Source organism: Nelusetta ayraudi, unplaced genomic scaffold (genome assembly GCF_046127955.1).
Source record: "Nelusetta ayraudi isolate G7.1 ecotype Tasmania unplaced genomic scaffold, CSIRO-AGI_Nayr_v1 ptg000008l, whole genome shotgun sequence".
In the NCBI taxonomy this organism is placed as follows: Eukaryota; Metazoa; Chordata; class Actinopteri; order Tetraodontiformes; family Monacanthidae; genus Nelusetta; species Nelusetta ayraudi.
Genome location: NW_027466058.1, coordinates 1,183,114 through 1,203,350, shown reverse-complemented (window position 1 = coordinate 1,203,350; position 20,237 = coordinate 1,183,114). Strand labels below are relative to the sequence as shown.

General features: G+C 47.9%; 1 protein-coding gene across 1 annotated transcript; it reads left to right on the top strand.

The window, feature by feature from the left end:
* Positions 1-2,977: 2,977 nt before the first annotated feature.
* On the top strand, positions 2,978-16,139 carry sfrp5 (secreted frizzled-related protein 5). Its single transcript, XM_076018554.1, has 3 exons — positions 2,978-4,128; positions 11,374-11,451; positions 14,739-16,139. The coding sequence occupies exons 1-3, from the start codon at positions 3,555-3,557 to the stop codon at positions 15,065-15,067; spliced, it is 981 nt and encodes a 326-aa protein (XP_075874669.1). The 5' UTR covers positions 2,978-3,554; the 3' UTR covers positions 15,068-16,139.
* Positions 16,140-20,237: the final 4,098 nt, after the last annotated feature.

Below are 20,237 nucleotides of genomic sequence, written 5' to 3'. Positions count from 1 at the left end.
TTTTTTTCCCCCTCCTGCCGAGGAAGAAATCAGTCATAGCACACGGGCTGGAAATGTTTTTTTTTTTGGTTTTTTGTTTTTTGTCGGAGGGGGACACCGCTCACTGTGCCAGCGTTATGTGCCGCTCCATGACATTCTTCAGGGGCTAAAGCTTGTCCTCTGAAATATTTTGTTCCCCCGGTCAGTGGACGGATTGACCCCCCCTCCGCCACCACCCACCCAGCCCGGCCACAATAGTATTAGCCTTAATTGCTCATGCACACAGCTCAGTTTGAGAGGTTTACTGGCTAAGAAACTGTTGCTCCTGCAGCTCGACAAGATGACTCTTTCAAAAAGTTCAGATCATTTCTCCGGCGGTGGTGTTGCTGCAGGCAGGGCCTCCCCCGGCTCAGCATTCGAGTCTCTGAGTGTACAGTGTGTGTGTGTGTGTGTGTGTGTGTGTGTGTGTGTGTGCGTCTAGGGGAGAGTGAAGGAAAGAGATCAGCAGAGAAATGAATAGAGAGACAAAGGGAAACATTTTTGTGGGAGCCGCTGGCCTGTGTGTTTTGACAGTTGTGCAGGCTAATCCCCATTGTTGTGCTGAGAGGCGGGGAGGTGTGCGCACTGAAGAGGTGGGGGGTTTACCGAGGCAGCCGTAGATAAAGCTTCTGTACAGGCTCCCCCACAACTGATGCACATTCTTGTTGTGGTTGCATAACTGCAGAAAGTGTCTTATGTGCAAATTCCAGCTGTCTGAATTTTTTTCCTTTTTTTTTTTTTAAACACCGAAGTGCAAGAATATAAAGTTACAAAGTGGCATTTTTATGAAAATATTTCACTTTCAGCTTCCCTGATTCGTGCCAAATTTTAAATCCAGATTATTAAACTGCTGAGGACAGAAAATATGTCATTATTAGTCTAAAACATCTCGGCACAAAGGAAACTCTGTCTTCGCCATCTGAGGTCGGAGGGAGAGGGAGAGAAAAAAGATGTGCAACATGCGAATGCGTCTGTCGTCTCCCAACTTCTTGTGTGGTTTGGAATTAAAAACCCTGCTTGGAGGGCATATCTGGGAGGTTGGCCACTGCACTCGCCTCAGCCTTTCCTCTTTAGAATCTCCTTACACACACACACACACCGCCGTCACCAAACACGCATACACCCACCTCGTACAATTGCTGAGACACTCTTTTCAAACCATGCAAAACCTTTAGGCCCAACAATACAGGCTGGACCTAATCTTATAGCCCTCATCCAATCAGATGCCAGGAAACTCAAGAGTGGAATTGATTGGCCGCCGGCCACAGGGGCCAGTTAGGGGAAGGAGAACAAGAGGAGACAACCATTGTTGATTGATTACCATGAAAGACACTTTTGTTGGGACTTGAAGGCAGTACACTGTGCCCGCTTCAGGAGGAAACGCTAGCAGTCCTGAAATAGGTCAGCGCCGCGCTAATGTGTGTGTTTACAAGATAGCGAGGTGTGCAGTCTCACCAGCCCGTCGCGAATGAGTAAAGTCCGCAGATTATTAGCTGTAAGTAATACTGATTAGCTGCGGTGCAAAGGTGAGAAGAGCCTGTTTCCCTCCACATGCGCTGAAAGAGGCTTCAGAGGATGGAAGCGGCGCGAGTGATGCAGAGAGCGAGGAAAACCGGTCAATTTGGAGTTGCATTTCGTTTTCAGTGGGATTTAAGAAAAGCGCGTCATTGCTGGATGACGTTTTGTTTCAGCGTGTTAGTTAGCGCAAGCTTTTCCAAGTGTGAAATAGGACGGAAGTGGAAAACGTCCAATTCCCAGAGTTGTTGTGAGAAGCACCTCGCAGGGAATTGTGACGATGAGGCCGACACGGCTCCATTCTCAAGCAGGAAACAATGAGATATCTTAATAAATATCACATACATGTTGGAAAACAGCAGCTGTTTGCACTATGTGGGTTTCGGAGGCTGGCCAGATGTGCCGGATCACCTTTGCATTGAACCTTCTTCCCTTCTCCTCTTTCATTTTCACTCTTTTGAATGACAGTTTGCGGCGCGGCAGCTGCTGTCGCTGGAATTTTATCTCCCGCGCCACAGGGCGCACGGGAACGCTGTTTTGCGCCGCGATTGTTTGCTAAAGCAAACACGCCGGAGCGCACCTTTTTGCTGCCGCGTCCGCCCGACGATAGCCATCCAAAAAGAAGGAGAGGGGGGTGGGGGGAAAGAAATATTTGCCCCCCGGTTTCCCGTCGTTTGTGTGAGCCAGCATTTCCAGCTCCATTCACACGACGGGCACCGTTAATGCGTGACGCAGATCAAATGCGAGATGCGAGGCGGCGCTCTGTGTGAGCCGCCCGATCCCACATCCTGCTCACAATGAACCTTTGAATCCGAATGGCCGAGGCTTTTGGGCGAGCCCGCTGCCAAGTCGCAGGCCCTCAGTGTGTTCGCCGACGTGCTTCTATTGACAACCAGTACGCAAGAAGAAAAAAAAAGAATAGATAAATCTGACGGCAAGCGACTCTGGCCAACTGAGAGCAACTTTTCCCCTCCAAAGTCACTTTTTCCCCGCCCTTGGATCTCTGCAATCTGTGCATGTGTCGTTTTCTCAGTGTTGATGCCGGCTGAAGACTGTTAAATCACACTGAACTACAGGCAAATAAAAATCAGAGTTTGTAAAAGCAAAGATAGGATGGAGAGGGATCTTAACTTGTTGTCTCGTTGAGATCCGACCAAATAATCCTGAGTTGGTGAGATGAGCTGAACATAATCGAGAGGGACGGGCCAGAGTTGCTTCTCTTTTTCTACCCCCCCCCCGGTAATCGTTGTAAAGGAGGGCCTTTCTGTTGAGGACAGGGGCAGTGGGGGGGAGGAGGGTCCCAGAGGCTGGTGGGGGCCTCCCCCCGGGGGACGTGATTGGCCGAGGCCATCGTGAGTGAGCGGGCGGGAGGCCAGTGAGCAGCCGAGTGGCCGGGGAGCCCCGCTGAGGGGCCAGGCAGCGGCGCAGAGCAGCGGCGCAGCACTCTTAAAAAGCAAAGGTAGAGCTCATTACAGCCGCAGACCAGACTGATAGAGAGCGGGGGAGGCTTGCCGGGGGAGAGAGAGAGAGAGAGAGAGCGAGAGAGAGAGAGCGAGAGAGAGGGAGGCAGAGTGAGAGAGTGTGACCACGGGGGGAAGTTCGAGAACAAGCAGCAGCCCGACTTGTGCGCTCACCTTTCCTCTGACAGCTGCTCTCCCGCTCCACTACCTGGAGCCCACACACACACACACGCACACATGCACACACTCGGAGGGACACACACACACACACACAGCAACAGTCCGAGCTCCTCCAGGCAGGCTCAGACAGCTTTCTCTCCAGGAAAAGAAGGGAATTAAGGACTTTTCTTTCAAATCTGCTGCTTCCAAACTCAGGACATAAAAAAAGGGATTACAGCTTCTTCTTCTTCTTTTTTTTTTTTTTTCAACGACTGCCCCCCCTCCGCCACCCTCACTTGTTCCTCTCCCGCTCAGCACGTTCCCGTGCTCACCGGGTCACTTCTTAGGAGACTTCTGGATACCATCGCTCCCGCGATTGTTCGCTCCCAGCCTCAGAGAGACATGGCACGGGGACAAAAGAGCCCGAGCTGGGCTCCGACCCAGGGCTCCTTGGGCCTGGCGGCCAGCCCGTCGCTCCTCTCCCTCCTCCTCCTCCACCTCCTCCTCCTGCCGCTCACCGCCTCGGCCGCCGACGAGTACGACTACTACAGCTGGCAGTCGGACAACTTCCACAACGGCCGCTTCTACACCAAGCAGCCGCAGTGCGTGGACATACCGGCCGACCTGCGCCTCTGCCACAACGTGGGCTACAAGAAGATGCGGCTGCCCAACCTGCTGGACCACGAGACCATGCCGGAGGTGAAGCAGCAGGCCGGCAGCTGGGTGCCCCTGCTGGCCAAGCGCTGCCACGCCGACACGCAGGTGTTCCTGTGCTCGCTCTTCGCACCCGTGTGCCTGGACAGGCCCATCTACCCGTGCCGCTCGCTGTGCGAGGCCGTGAGGGACAGCTGCGCTCCGGTGATGGAGACCTACGGCTTCCCCTGGCCGGAGATGCTGACCTGCGACAAGTTCCCCATCGACAACGACCTCTGCATCCCCATGCAGTTCACCGGGAACCACGCCACCCAGCCGCCAGGTAGGGGGCCACACGCACGCACGCACGCCACCTCTGCATCATTTAATGCAAACGCAGCCGTGTGAGTGGCTTTAATTTTACTTGCGGTTTGCGGCTCCCAGAGTCGGATGTAATTAGACACGTCAATAGGACGATTTAAAGCAGCCCAGTTTTCACGAGCCGTGTTACCACATTACAGTTGATTCCGATCCGTTTAATGAGAAAAACCTTCAGCCGCGGAATTTTTTGGTGTGCGTTTTTTTTCCCCGACGAGGAAATAACACGTGCACTTGAGGAATTTGCACAAATGTTCCGTTTATTAAACCTCGCTGGAGAAAAACCATCAACGGCGGCCGGTCTGATGTGGGCAAAGATGCAAAAACCAAAATAATTTAAGGCAACTAAAGAGGCGGAAAAAAAAATACAGATCAAACTTTCCATCTGTGCGGCAAATATCCCTTCCGTGACTGAAACGCGTCACCGAGTGTGAGGGAAAAGGTGAAGCTGGTGACAGCCAGCGGCTGCGCAGCCCGCGCCAGCTTCCCCAAAGCGGCAGTAATGACAGATGAAAGTTTAATTGAGAGACCAACCAGACGGGGTCAGCGGGAGAGACAAAAGGCTCGGAGGAGGGCCGAGAGGGAAAGTCCTGGAGTGAGCGGACAGTTCGGGACAGCTCCCTGGCATCCGCACAAGCCTGCAGGAGGGACGCACACACACAGAGTCACACACACACACACACATAGACAGGGAGACTGGGAGGCTCCAGCGGCCAGATCACTCACTGACCTGAAGATTTATGGGCTGCTGTGCTAAACACGTCTCAAAAGGTAAAAGTGACACACGCACACGCAGAGACACACAAACTTTAGTCATTCAGCAAGCGTCCATCAACAGCTCGATCAATCAAACTAACATGTGAATCCCTGCCAGCCGGGGCCGTCATGCATGGGCTGTCTCTCGATGAGCGGAATATGAGAAATGAAAAAAAAAAAAAAGAGGGAAGTTGTTGGTCTTTGTAAAAGCGGAAAATGTTATTAAGTATAAGTATTTTTTTTTTGAGGTGCAAAGGGAAATAAAGAAAGAGGAGGAAGAGGAGCAGCAGTGGAGAGGATGAGTGGGAACTAATAGAGAGAAACTGTGTGTGTGTGTGTGTGTGTGTGTGTGTGTGTGTGTGTGTGAGTGAGTGTGCATGTGTGTTTGTGAGCAGTGCCACAACTCGGTCAGTTCTTTTCACAAAAGCAGGGGGAGAGAGAGACGGAGAGAGAGAGAGAAAGGGAGACGATGAGGGCCCTCAGACGTCGCGAGGAGGGGGACGCTGCTCGCTACGTCCCGGGGCCTTTTGTCAGCTCTGGCAGCCAGCGGGCCAATTAGCCAGGCGGCCCATTAGCGAGCTCCCGGCTAATTAGCGGACATGACGGGACAAGAGAGGCGGCCGGAGAAAGGAGCGGCTAAAAGTCCGATTGTGTTTCCGAGGAGGTCCGACTCGTGAGAGGAGTGACAGGAAAAGGAAGTGGGAGAGTGTGCGGTCTTGTGTGTGTGAAGGGCTCTGCTTTGAGTCAAGACTTGGGGAAAATGGTTAATTATTGTCGCCGTTCCACCTCTAGCCCTCGACTCTTTATTGCCTGCTCTTATCTACTTAAGGCAAATCGCTCCTACTTGTTAGCAATTCACTTATTTTCCTTTAAAAGTAAATGTGAACACAGGTCATTCTTTGATGCTTAAGCAAGTTTAATGAAAAAAAAAATCCTGTGATAACACTTTGCGAGACATGCTTGCTTATCTTAATAATGTTCACAGCATGCCGATGGTGGAGGTGGGGGGGGGGGGGGGGGCATAGAAGAAGGATCCTCTGGTGAATTGATGCGGACTTATTTTGCGGAGGGGAGAGAGCAGGGGCTCTGTTTTTTTAGGACTGGTATCAACTATTTGACATTTTGGCTCCGCAGAGCCATAACTCATTCTTTCACATGCTCCACTAGTAGGAGAGGGCAGCTTCAAACTCCTGTCTGTCACCTCCTGCAAACAGGCGAGCGTTTGTTGATCCTATCTGTTTGAAGCAACGAGCCGAGGCGGCTGGATTACACACCGTCGCAATCAAGGACGGTGATCGGTGTGAAAAAGAGACGATTCTTTGTTTTTCAATAATTTGATGCGGTGGGGTGGTGGTGGTGGCGGGGGGGGGTGAGCAGAAAGAAGAAGACACGTCTGTGTTGGAAAGAGGAGTGTGTGTGTGTGTGTGTGTGTGTGTGTGTGTGCGTGTATCTGAGAGTGAACTCGTATCACTTGACGTTGCCTGGAGGCCCACTCCGGTGACATTTTGCTTGGAACCAGAGATTCTCAGATGTGCCGACGGGGCCACGCTGAGGACAAGGTTTTGGCTCCAGAATACACGCAAGGACAAAGCCAGTAACAATAAATAAAAAAATAAATAAAAGATGGGGTGGTGGCGGTGGTGAATTTCACCAAAGAACGGCGAGAACACAGACAATCCTGTGTGTCAGAGTCCTTCCGACACGGACGATCTTTATTGTCGGGATGACACGAGGATGTTTCACGAATCAGTGCCTCAGCATCGGTTCTGACTTGGAGGCCCGAGTCGTTGCCGAGCTGTTGTGCAAGTCCAACACAGTTTTAAATACTGCAGAAACTAACAATGGTGTTGGATTGTTTTTTTTAATAACCAAATGTTTGGAAACTTTATCCACCACATGAGCTCAGCTTGTATTCCAAAATGGAGATTAATCCCTCTGTTAATGGTGATACTAATTCACTTCTTTTTTGCCTTTTTGATCTTAAAAGTTCCAGAAGGAAGTGACTATGGGCCTAGCTAAAGCTAAACAGGCTAGGGAGCTTTATTAATAGCAGTTTTATCAGAACATCAGATGGCATTTTTGAAGTAAAACAAGAAGAGTGCTCTGAAATGCCAAAGAGGCCGTTACTCATATCGCAGTGGGAGGGTCTTATGAGGTCTTTCCAGGAGTTCTACCATTCGGTTTCTTGTCAGTAACCAGGTATGAAATATGATGGCCCGAATGAACTTTGGTTTTGCCACTTCAAGAGAAACAAATTTCTCTGTTCACGTGAACTATGCTCCAGACTTGAGGGTACCGCCTTGCGCCAATAGGAAGCAAAAAACAAAAAACAAAACCTGTTGCTATCTGATTAAACTGTATGTCTTTCATGAATTTAATGGAATAGAATGATTGAATGGATAACCAATCAGCCTCCAACTTCTGCATCCACTTATAAAAGGCTTTCTATGGAATCTGGACTAGATTGATACATGGAATACATCCCAATTATCTAAGAAATGTTCCATTTGGTGTAATTGCTTTAAATGCAAGGCTGCAAATATCAGTGTGCATGGTTCTGACAGAAGGAGTCAGTTGGTCGGGACAAGGCTGCTGCTCAACTACTAACTACTTAACAACATGGACCAATCAACAGTTGCGCTGGCTGGAACTAGGACTCCTCACGACCCATTTGAGGTAAACCTCATTGCTCAAATTGCATGTTGCCACTTTAAATCTCCCTCAAAGATACAATAAATGCTGACCAGCGGATTTTGCCCTGATTGCACGATGCCGGAGATGGTGTCTGTCTTCGCCCCCGCTGATGAGCCCAGCATAAGTTGCCGCCGTGCCGCGCTGAAGGAGATGAGCAGCAAAGTCATGTCCCCAGCGGCACAAAGGACGTCACCTATGCGGCCCCTGCCTGAAATATACAAAAGTGCAATCAAAGTGCTCTCCCCACTCACGGATGACTTCGCCGGACTTTCGCGGAGCGACTGGTCGAGCTCCCCAGAGGTTTTTCCGCCGAGTGCAAGTAGCGCGCTGTGCAACTTTTAGGGGACTTGGCATCTGCCCTCTGGCTAAATTTTGTCCCTCCTCTGTTTGTCCGCATGCCGCATTGAAACAGATGTTAAGCCTCGGGACGTAAATCACATGGTGCATTTCATCCAGGACACGGTACCATTTTATGTCATAAGTTATGTTCCTCGTAACTTAAAGGGCGCAAATGAGGCATGAGAGAGTGACCCGTGCATACTTTACATGGAACATTCTCCCTCTTCGAGCCGCTGCCACGCAAAAAAAAAGCAAAAAAAAGACTTTGAAGATCTATGTGCGGCGCATGTGAACGTTTGCCTGCCAACAGCTAATCTGATTACGGGCAAATTGTGAAATTCTGAACACATGAAGTTTAACATTCTGTTCAAGGGGTTTAAAGAGAAGTCCTGAATGACAAGTACAATATTCCAGCAATAAACTGTGATTAGGCAAGGCGCTTCGCACAGATGGCTGTAATTTATCACGATCAAACTCTCAGAGTGAATAAATGCACGTGGCAGTTTCGCTCCGCAACAATTAATTAGGACTGACGAGGATTTCACCACTTCGATGTCATGTTTTAAGGACGTCTCAGAGGACAGATTTTTCAGAGGCAACGTGTAAAAAAAGAGCCCAATGACACTCAGCACTGCTCACAATGTTAAAATGGGTTTTTAGCAAGTCTTCAGCAAGTTATCGTAGTTTTCTTTCTTTGCTATCAAGGGACCTCAAGAAGGCAGGTCATATCGAAGACACAAGAAATTGGTTGAGGGACGACGACGACTGAAGCAAAGCTGTGCAGTAAAGTCACTGGACTCTTGCCCTGCGCCGCTTCCACTCAGGGGTTCCGTTTGAAGATTAACAACAGGCCTTTCCAAAAGACCACCTTCTCACTCGCCTTGCCTCCAACGTCCCATTACTCCTGACAATTCTGAGAGACAATATCATGGCTTTCATCGCCGTAATTGGGAACATTTAGGTTTTGCTCAAGCGTGCGAATGACGGGAAGCAGCGCACGAGAGGCCAGACTCTCAAGTCCAAAGTCAACCAGAGGAGGAACATAATTCTCAAAATGTAATCATGTGGCATGCTCACAAATTCTTCTAGTGCTTTGAGATGAAGGCAAAATACATTAATGACCTCATGTCAAAATATTTGCGAAGTAGAAGAGTGTCCAGGAGGGGGAAAGGGCCTTGGAGGCGTAATTCCATTCGGCAATTCCTTCAGCGGACCTAGAGGAGCACTTACTGATGTCACAGCAGCATCCAAGTGGTTCGGGTCCAAGTTCAGCAAAGTCTCATGGAGGGACCCACTTTCTCCCTGACACGTTCTGGCATCCACACAAGTGGGCCTCCTGCCAACATGCAACCCTGCACAATACAGCGTCTGATGAGCTTCGAGCGAATTTGACAAAGTAGATAAAACACTCTCGGGCCTATTCTCATTAGTCACCGCACGCGTTGACGTGTTTCTGGGATCCTCATCCCCATTTTCATGTCAGCGCTGCACAGTTAAAGTGCGACTCTCTTCTGCAGACCTTGCAGAAAAACCTCATGCATGTGAAGGCCTGGGAACCTCCGAAGAATGGAGAGATCCCGCAAGAATATGGGCTTGCATCCCTGTGACACAGACATGCACGTTCTCTGCAATGGTGGCAAGGGGGTTCAACCTCCCCACGACCCGAGCAGCATAGCGTGCTAAACTTTGACCCTTGTCATTATCTGCCCAGACGCTGAGGGTTGGGCTGGGGCGATAACCTCTGAACCCTGACTTCTAACCCAGAGGCCTGGGCTGGGCCATGCCAGGATAATCTCATGAGCATTTGCGCGAGTGCGATGGAGGAGAAGAGACAGCAGTGAGGCTTCAGGGGCAAGAAGCACACTAAAAAAAAATTGGTCTTACATTTTCGGCTTACGTCACAGAAAGCCGGTACTGCCTTGTTTATGTTTACATTTAGTTTGGTTTGATTTTTCATCCAAATCGTTCTCTCGAGGACGTGTTCTAATGATATTCCTTGTTCCCCTGCATCAGTACAATGACAAACCTTTATTATCATATATTTATCATAGTACACGGATCACTTCTGTGGGCGATTGAACCGGAAAGAGCAACACAACAGGGATCCTTTTAGGATAAAAGCCTTTAATACACGGGATGTGTTTATTAGGGGCGAAATGAGTGGATCAAAGCTCTTCGCACCATTACCGACACAGGAACATGAAAAGGTTTTGAGATCAACCAACCAAGAGTTCTGGGTACATCCCGTCCTACATATTATTTGAGAAAGAGTTGGAAGAGCTGGAACAATTCAACAGTCCAAGATGTATTTTAGGATGTCAGCGGGCCTGTTCAAGGTTCTTTGACAGATCCGGCAGGCTTATCTTAGAAAAAAGGTGCAACTCCTAATTAGAATCATATTCAGGACCTGATTTTTACTAGTTTTACTAGTTAGTTAAGGTCACTGGCTGGACATTAATGCATGGTAATGAATGTTTGTTTTTTTGGGGGGAGTACTGACACAGTATTGATGATGGCGTGCAAAGTCCACACAGAAAGGCCTGGAACCCAAAACCTTCTTATAATTTGCATCTTATTTGTCAAAAGTCTCTGGTAGAAAATTTTTTTTTTTAAAAGAAACATAGAAATTTACTTTTTTACAGCACGATATTCACATTCACAATGATGTTTTGGACCCAATAGGAGGGGCAGGAGAATAAATCATGTATGGAGTCTTGGAAATTATCCCAAATTATTCCATAACTTCATGTATTCTGCACATGTAAATGGTCAAGAGCGGAACAAAGACACATTTGGCTGCACACAAATAAACATGGAGCTGGTGCCAGGCCTTGCACTGCATCTTGACAATGTCCCTTCAAGCAGTATCAACAATCATCTGTCATAAATCAAGTCAGTGAGCTTAAACACGCTTTTCAACGAAGCAGGCATGACCGAAAACTCTGACTTGAAAATAAACTGAACATGTAGCTTTGGCTTTGTCTCCCTGTCTCACAATTTGTGCCTGTGGCTGCGTGCACTAAATCACTTTTGCACGCCGTTAAGCCAAGCCTTCTGTACCGTTTACCCTTCTGCGCAGCCAAGACCACGCCTGCGCCACCAAAATATACAAGAGCCAATACAAAAACATTTTGTCCGCTGTAATTGCAGCACAAACACCGGCCGGTCTGCTGGACTGTATATTCGCGCCGTGGCAAATCGCCCCTGACGTGAGGAGTGGGGCAGCAAATAGGTGCTTCAAAAGTGCTTAAGGCTTAGAAATGTCATAACCGCACAGGCCGGGGTTCTGCTCAGCACCTCGCGCAAACAATGAGCTCTAAGCCAGTAGATGTTTGCAAATATGACTTAAGCAGAGCTTAAAAGGTGTGCACTGTGAAGGCAAATTATTCGTGACTATAATTGATTCGTCCTGTCTCCTCAGTGTCGAAGGTTTGCCCTCCATGTGACAACGAGCTGAAAGCAGACAACATCATGGAGCACTACTGCGCCAGTGACTTCGGTAAGTAGCAGGAAGTTGTTTTTATTTTACCTCCAAACAGCATGAACATAACCCTGCGCTTTAGCCCGCTCGCTCCGGCTTTAGCTCTGAAATCCGTCTCCCCAATCGACCTCCAGCAGACAAAGTTTTCAGTCCATCTGAAAATTCCACAAGCAAACCGCTCATTTTTTGCACAAAGAGGGGAAAGGTGTGTTGGAGCAACAAGAGACCGATCCGAGCTGCTCTGACAAACCACAGAAGACAAGGAAAAATAAGCTACTGTAACTTGTAAAGAATTGCGTCTGCCAAGCAGATCAGTGTGTATACAGCAGAGAGCAGCAGCTGGATGGTATTTCCACATTAAAAGAATACCATGAAATAACAAAATTGGAGGATTTTCTCTGTGGACAACAGTCTTTTGATTCACCGTGCTGCAACAGCGGCTAGCCACAGGCTACCGGAGCGCAGCTAATGCTCCAATTGAATGGAATAAATCACCTTCCAAGTTTTTCCCTCCTTCCTGAAAACTCTACATGAGGATTACCTTAAGGTGGATCTAAATCTGAAGGATTTAGCAAATGTTTCTTTGGTGCACCAGGTTTGTATTCTGGTTACTGCGCATCATCATAAATTCACAATCAACATTAAAGTAGTCTGCAGTTGTGTCATCAATGAAAAAGTGACTTAGAGACATGATGGATATAAAAAAAAAAAAAAAACCTGAATAAATCTTCTATACAAGAACATAGTCTTTCGTCTCAGTTGAAAGGCATTTTTGTTGCTTCAGCAAAGATATAAATATATTTCTAACCTAATATATGTTAATTTGATCAGGTTTTATGACATGATACATGATTTGTGCCTATTTAAAGTCAGCGGTCAGATTGAGCACAGGCCTGAACCAGCGGGATACTTTAATGTTGAGCTACTCTCACCACTAGAATAACCTTTCCCTGTCTGACAAATTAGGTTGAACAGCTTTTAGTCTCTGACGTGTGTTCTGCACTATCTGAAGTTTTCTCCTTCCCAGTCTCACCGCAGCAATGACCTTCAAACCAAAGTCAAAATATAATTATTCCATTATTTCTGCACTCAGAGACTTTAGGACCATCGTCCATCACACGGCAGCTGAATCTCTGCGATCATGGACCGCTGCCCAAGTCTTTAGCCGTAATTATATAGTGCGCTCCTCGTTCCGTGATCATAAGATTCAGAGCACAAAGATCCTATAACCTTGGGAGACTCGTAAAGAATATGGCTTATGTTTCCGAGCAGATGTGAGAATGTTGTAATTGAAAATGAAATGCAGCCAAGCCATTCAAAAAAAAAAAAAAAGAAAATACACATTTTTGACCTGGAGAGGGAATAGTTGCAGTTTTAGAGGGCTTTTGTAATCTATCTTCTGGCAACTGCCCACACCTAAAAGAAAAGAAAAAAGAAGGCGGAATATAACCTTATTAGAAAGTTCAACAAGAAATAACAAAATTGGACATCAGTCACACTGGAGCTGCTGCCAAAAAACTGCTCATCTCTATTATTAATTAGGACCTTGCGAAGTCACAGATATTTGTTTCATTACAGGATTACACACAGTCGTCCAACAGCAGGGTGTCTCTGGGACCTCAGGGCAGCAACCGCATTCTTTCTCTTGATTACTGTGAAACATTATTAAATGTGAGAGTCAGATGCGCGCCCACACCTGTGCATGCACACACACACACACACACACACACACACACACACACACACACACACACACACAGACACTCGATGTGTGCGGCTGGAGGAGACAGGGGAATGTGTTGTGACGATAACCGTAACATATGTATCTGGAGATCAAGGCACAAAAAAAAAAAAGAGACTTTTGAGTGTTATTCCACACGGCCCAAAAAAAACTGATTGCACTTGATCTCACACCCTGCCTGTCACCTCTTCATCTTCCTTCATCTTCACTCTGCGCCCCTCGAATTTTTTATTAAAAACCTTCTTTTGATGTTCTGAACTCCGCATTCCCGGCCGCGGCACTGACAAGCAGTAATTACACGTGCGCGGAGGAAACGGGGAGGCGGAGCGAGTCCGGGGAGGGTTGCGGATCAGCAGCGGACGGCGTGGGCAGAAGGAGGCCGGTCCCCTGAGGAAGAAAACCTGTTGCTTCTCAGAAATGATAAGCCGCTTCTCTTCTTTTTTCTTTTTTTTTCATCCCGCCCTGTTTGCTTCCACGTCTGCACTCTCCACTCAGATCATTTTGAATCCAAGTGAGTTTTCAGTGAGCAAAAAAAAAAAAAAATGGTCAGACAGCAATTTACAGGTTGACTTTTTGCATTGAAAAAACAAGAATTGGCAGAAAAGCAAAATACTGTTATTTGACTGTGTTGAAAGAACAATGACAGGCATGCGGATGCATTTACTCTTTCTATTAAAAAAAAGCTCAGCAAAGGAGCAGCAAGTGAGTTCAATCCTCAACACATACCACACGCAGACACACACACACTCACCTTTTTGGACATGGTATCACTTTGCATGCGGTGTGTATGTGCCGAGTGCACAGAGGGATGTTTATGCTGCCGCAGACGCGCAGGGCGAGCAGTGAGATGGCCACCCTCCAACAGGGGGGGCCGAGCACATAGCCGCGCTTCTCCCCCGGCTTCTCCGCCGACCCGCCATTAATTTCACCTGTCAAAGTGACTGCCCAGAGAGTTCCTCTTTCACATGTCTGGCAGGTTAATGAAATGAAACAGCTTGACCAGAGGTACAAGTCGGCGCCTTATTGGGCCGATAAGCTGGAGGGTGCCGGGCGACCCCCCCAAAAAAAAACGCCGGGACAAGAGGTTACCTGTCGTAACCCCTCCGTCTCGACCCCCACACATGGAAAGAAACCCTGTAGAAGTAGAAAACAATAATAAATACACACTTTCATTTTCCTACTTTCTGAGGGTCGTGGAAACGGTCCAGCACTAGTCGAGCTGAAGTGGAATCGAAGGGGCTTCGACGGCCTTGTTGTAATTTGGGATCAGCCTCGATTAATTGCCTCAATTTCCCTAAAAATTACAGGTTCCGAGTCCAACAACCTGTCCTCCCATGTAATTTATGGGTTGTCCCAGGCGCGAGGCACCGCAAACACACACAGAGGACGCAGTTTTTATACACTGCGGGGGAGGTTAAATGATGATCCTCAGGAGAGGTGTAAATAGCGACCCGCGCGGTGGAGAGGGAGCGCAGAGGCACAAACGGCTCGGTGTGCTCAAGCAATCGAGTCAGAGAGTGAGCGAGAGAGAGTCTAAAACTTGTCTGCCCTCTTCTGTCCTCAGCGCTCAAGATGAAAATCAAGGAGGTGAAGAAGGAGAAAGGCGACCGCAAGCTGGTGGCGGCGCAGAAGAAGAAGAAGGTGCTGAAGCAGGGCGTGCTGCGCAAGAAGGACCTGAAGAAGCTCACCCTCTACATCAAGAACGGCGCCAACTGCCCGTGCTCGCAGCTCGACAGCCTGGGCTCCAACTTCCTCATCATGGGCCGCAAGGTGGAGCAGCAGCTGCTGCTCATGTCCATACACAAGTGGGACAAGAAGAGCAAGGAGCTCAAGTACGCCATCAAGTACATGAAGTCGCACCAGTGTCCCACCTACCACACCGTCTTCCAGTGACCAACCACAGCCCCCCCCCCCCCCCCCCCGACGGCGGGGATTTCCGCTCCGACGGCGTGACCCGCAGAGGTGACGGGGCGATCTCAGCTTTAAACCTGAGACATGCAGCAGCTTCTTTCAAAATCAATCCATTTTTTTTTTTTTTTTAGAGAAAGTGACCCAAAGAAACAACAATTAGGCGATACTTCATCCCCCCCCCCAAAGACATTTCCGAGACACTTTGATCCAAACGTTCCGTCTGCTCTTTGTTTGTTTGTTTACTCCGGATATATATTCAAAGAAATCAAGTGTATGGTATCTTACAGCAACTTTATTCAATTGCAATGTAGCATTGAGAGGGCGGCGGCCGTCGGAGGTGAACGACGAAAGCAGAATGTAGAGGACGGCGAGGTTTAAACTCGCGACGTGGGCCGGCTGCATGAGAACAACATCAAAGAATAGCAATGCAGAAACGCTCCTCTTAACTATGTGTTTCAATAATGTAAAAAAAACAAAAAGCATGTAATTCCGATGATGCTAGGTGATTAGACAAGCGGGAATTATTATTTTTTTGCTCCTTTCTTTTTTCTTTGCTGGGAAAAGAAGATGGAAACAGAAGACAGGATGATGCCTTCATGGACTTTTGTACAGCTTTTCTTGGGGCCTAAAGAAGAGAAGGCTTAATTTCTTTGCATTTTTGTTTGTTTTTCTTTTTTTCTTTTTTATCCATACAAGACAGAGCGGGGCGAAAGAGACGACGGGGAGAGCAAAAGGGAGAAAAGACTCTGGGACAGAACCAGCAGCGGCGGATCGACGCATCTTAAGCACCTGCTATGTTTCACTATAATGGCAATTTCTTTTGCGCTTGTGTTTTTTTTTTTTTTTTTTCAGACAAATACTTCAGTTTAACCTTTAAGTGTACGAAAGCATAAGTCACACAAATAGCACCGAAATTAGTAACGCAAGATCAAATTCTAACTCTGACAATATTTCCCTAATCAGTTTAACCTGTGCGTAGCTCCTTACTGAAATACATCTCTCTTTTACAAAAAAGGAAAATGAATAAAATATATTTGAAACATAAAACCATGAAGAATGTGTCTTTGAAAGACACGGTGTCTTTTTTACCTCCCGCTGGGCTAAAAACCCCAAATTCGCACTCCCTTTCTCACAATAAAGTTTCTCCATAAAACACCAGTGCGTGTTTCTCAAACTCTCCGGAGATTAATCACTCCCGGACACCCACATCACTAATTCACCGCAGTCGAAACGGTTTTGGCTTTGCGTCTTCTGTGGTCGTCATCTTTTTGAAATGCCGCGACTATTGGAAGCGTTTGAGGCGCGGACTCCAGCGGAGGGATGACCTCCCTTCCCTCTCCGGCAGACCGCAAACAGGACGGAGGGGGAAGAAAGTCGACGGGTGAAAGACTTTGAAACCACAAAAGCATCGGTGGGTTAACCGCGAGCTTCGAGCTGCGCAGTGGGTTTTGACGGGCGAGGACTTTGCTGCAGAGCGCAGCAGTCGACCCCGCCTTTTCTGCCGAGCGCCATCAGATCTTCTTCGGCTGATTAGCGGCGGTGATGAGCAGCTTTCATAAAACACAGGGCGGTAAATCAGCCGACGAGGGAGTAAAGGTGAAAAAGGGGGACGGGAACTTGGCTCGCTCGCCGAGACGCCCGTCAGCACCTCCTCAAAGGTCACCGGGCGAGCGCAGTTAATAAGGGCCCGATGAGGGACCAGAGACACACACATTCATGCTCGCACACACACACACACACACACACACACACACACACACACACACACACACACACACACACACACAACCTAGAAAAGGATACAGCGCTGAGACATGATTGTCTCACTTTCGTGGAAACTGTACCAACCTGTGCCAGGAAGTACAGAAGAGTCTCAACCAAAGGTTCTTAAATGGGAAATAAGGCTCAGCCTCCTTTTTAGTGACAACATTGTGCAATTACAAATAACATCTTTTTCCATAACGCCATCAATGGCTTGGCGGTAGGCTGGGTTCGCGGCGCTTGACCCCAAAGTTCTGCTCAAACTTTTTTTTTTTTTTTTCTTTTTTACGGCTTGGCCGTTTCCGTGCACATGCAGCAACCCCACCACGCCACACAGCCCATATACAGCGACCTGTTTTGACAGTCGTTTACGAGCTGCAGCGAATGGCACACGTGTAACGGCGATAAACAGGCCGTCGCCACGGTAACAAACTCTGCTGCTCCTCGATTTAAAGCCGTCCGTCTGGGTTCAGTTTCGGACATTGGAAGATACCGGTTGGGCTTGGTTACTGCTCTCGCCCAGCCTGACACACACACACACACACACACACACACACACACACACACACACACACACACACACACACACACACACACACACAAACCGCAGGAGAATGGCGGCATTGTCTGTTTTTATTGCGGCGTGCTGATAAGCAGCCGCTCCGTCGCAGTTGAGTAGCGCCCATCACTCGCTCAACGCTTCCCGCCGCTAATTCATGTGTGAGAAAAATTAATTTGTGCATAAGCCGCAGAGCGTCTTCTGCAAATCAGATCACAGGGGTGAACTTTCCCCAACGCAGTCTGCATCGTAGGCTGTAATTGTCTGCCGCCCGCGAGACAGTTTCACAGAGCTGACGGTGTAATTTGCCATTAACAGGGCAGTTTGACAGGAGCTACGCGAGTGTAGAGTGTAGAGTGTAATTTGACAAAACTCAAGCGTTGTAACTTGCTGGTATGAATCTTATAAAACACAGATCAGTTTGGACTTGGATGTTGTAGTAAACGGCAGAGTCAGAATCGGGTGCAGTTGTCAGTGCAGCAGGCCAAAAGAAGGCAACCTGGAGTAACTTGGTGATTTAGAGCCTCCTGATATTTATCGTGGTGCAACCTGGATGATGTGCAACAAAAATCCATTTCAATCATTTAACTGGCAACGATTTTGACTTTTAACCAACACTAACTTGTCGTTGTCCTCACTCAAATGATTTTCAATGAAAGAAACTATGTTGAAATTTAATTTCTTTATCTACGCTGTATCTTATACAAATGTAATCAAGGAAACTGCAGTTTATACAGAATCCTACTTGGTCACTCAGACCACTGCATTGTGTCGTATATATATGCTTCTATTAGGACCATTATTATCATTATCGTGTCATCAGAATGTTGACTGCAATACAGAACTGTCCCTTCACTGCGCGCCGAAGCAAGTAAAGAATGTCTATTGTGAGCAAAGGCAGTTCAGTGAACTCCTCAAATGTGAATAAGAGGAGTTGTTCTCTGACCCGGCTCCTATGGATTTTTGTGACCTTACGCAACAATGCGAGGGAGAGGGAGCCAGAAAGACCTCCATTAGCTGCTGCATTAGTGGTTAAGCCAGATATTGTTCTGCTCTCAAGCAGGAAGGGGGGGGGACGAGACTGGTGAGGAAACATCAGCAGGAGCAGGAGGGCAGCGCCGCCTCGGAGCTCTGGCCCGTCTCCCTCGGCTAAACGCGTTAAAGATGTTTGGAAGTTTGGAAGTGTGCGTTTGCGTGAGCGGCGCAAACAGATGTGCCGCTCAAAAACAAACCCGGAGTGAAAACCATGGGATCATTTTCCGCTCGTAACGAAGTCGGCAACGAAACGACGGAGGATGTGATCACCCACCAACCGAGCTACTGACTGGAAACATCTGCGCTGGTGTCTTTGGGTCACCACGTCAGCTGCTTCGCTGGAGTAAATAAATGCACCACAAGACAGCTCTTTGTGTGCACTACCTGGTATATTTCTAGCACACGCGCACACACGCAGTCAAACCGACTCGGTTGTAAGGGCGCAATGAAAGAGCAGAATTTCTGCGGTGATGTAACTCCTCAACCACCGCTCCCCTCGCCTGCAGTCGCGGCCATTTGGCAACGCAGTGCAATCCATGAGTTGACGCGAGTCCCTTTCATTCGGCCAAGTCTCCCGACTTCCTCTCGGCCCCACAGTGCGTCGCGTAATTGCAGGCTTGCGAGTAAACATTAATAATCTTAAATCAAACCCCTTATTTTCTTTTCATCAATCGCCCAGTGAGTCAGTCACTGAGTCTGCAAACATGATTGCATTAGGCGCGACTAATAACACAGAGCAATTAGCTTTATTGCCCTTTTAATTACATATTTTTAACATTTTACTAGCAATGTGCTTACCCAAAGACACACCATGTGAGGTAATCAGTATTAAAGCAGCAATAACGCTTCTATTTATTTCGTTTCTATGACTCGGTGGTGCAGCGGTTTGCACAGACACCTCACACGAGGTTGCGGGTTCCACCGGAATTTGCATGTTCTTCCCGTGTCAGCATTGGTTTGCTTTTCTTGAGAGAAGCAACCGCGACCAGCCTGGGAGATAAACAGGAGCCAATAAAAAGCAATGTGTAAATCCACCCAAATGGATTTTGAATTTCTCAAACGGAAAAAAAAACATTGTTTTTTTTATTGTGATGAGGTGTATTGAATTAATTTGCCAACCTGTCACAGGTGATGCTGCTGACAGTGTTTCTGTCAAAAATGACAATGCTGTCTGTCCCCACACAGGCACAAACAGAAAATGGAAATGAATGACACATTACCAAGCAACGTCTCCATTCTGTTATTGTAGAGAGATTGTCTTGTCTTTGCTGTCTTTCACTTTGACTTTTAACTTCACTGATCCTCCTGAGAAACCTGCTTTGCAGGCAGATCAAAGCGCAACATTCTCACACAAACCCAGCCTCAAAAAAAAAAAAAAAAAATACAAGGACCAACAATACATCATAGGGCGTCTTCCTGGATGGGAGCTTCTGCAGTCGTCAGCGTCCAGAGGAGACAAAACCGTTGAGAGAAAACAGGCCTACTGGAATTGAGATCAGCTCAGTAGAATACTGACAAGGTTGTCGTCACTTTGATTTCTTGCTGTCACATCGATTCGAAGGCCTCCGTCAATTTCCATCCCTTGGGCCAAGCGCTGCCATCAGGCGTCTCCGTAGATCAACCCGCACATCGTCCCTCTGGAACGTCGGGGGCAACTCACACACGTCGTGACACACAGCGGAGGCTAATTAGCAATCAGAGTTGACGGACCTACTGAAACCCCTTTCCCTGCCAGTCCTCATCTGCCTCTCACGCCGATTTAACGGTAACGCGCCGCGAAAGCTGCCAGCTGGCCCG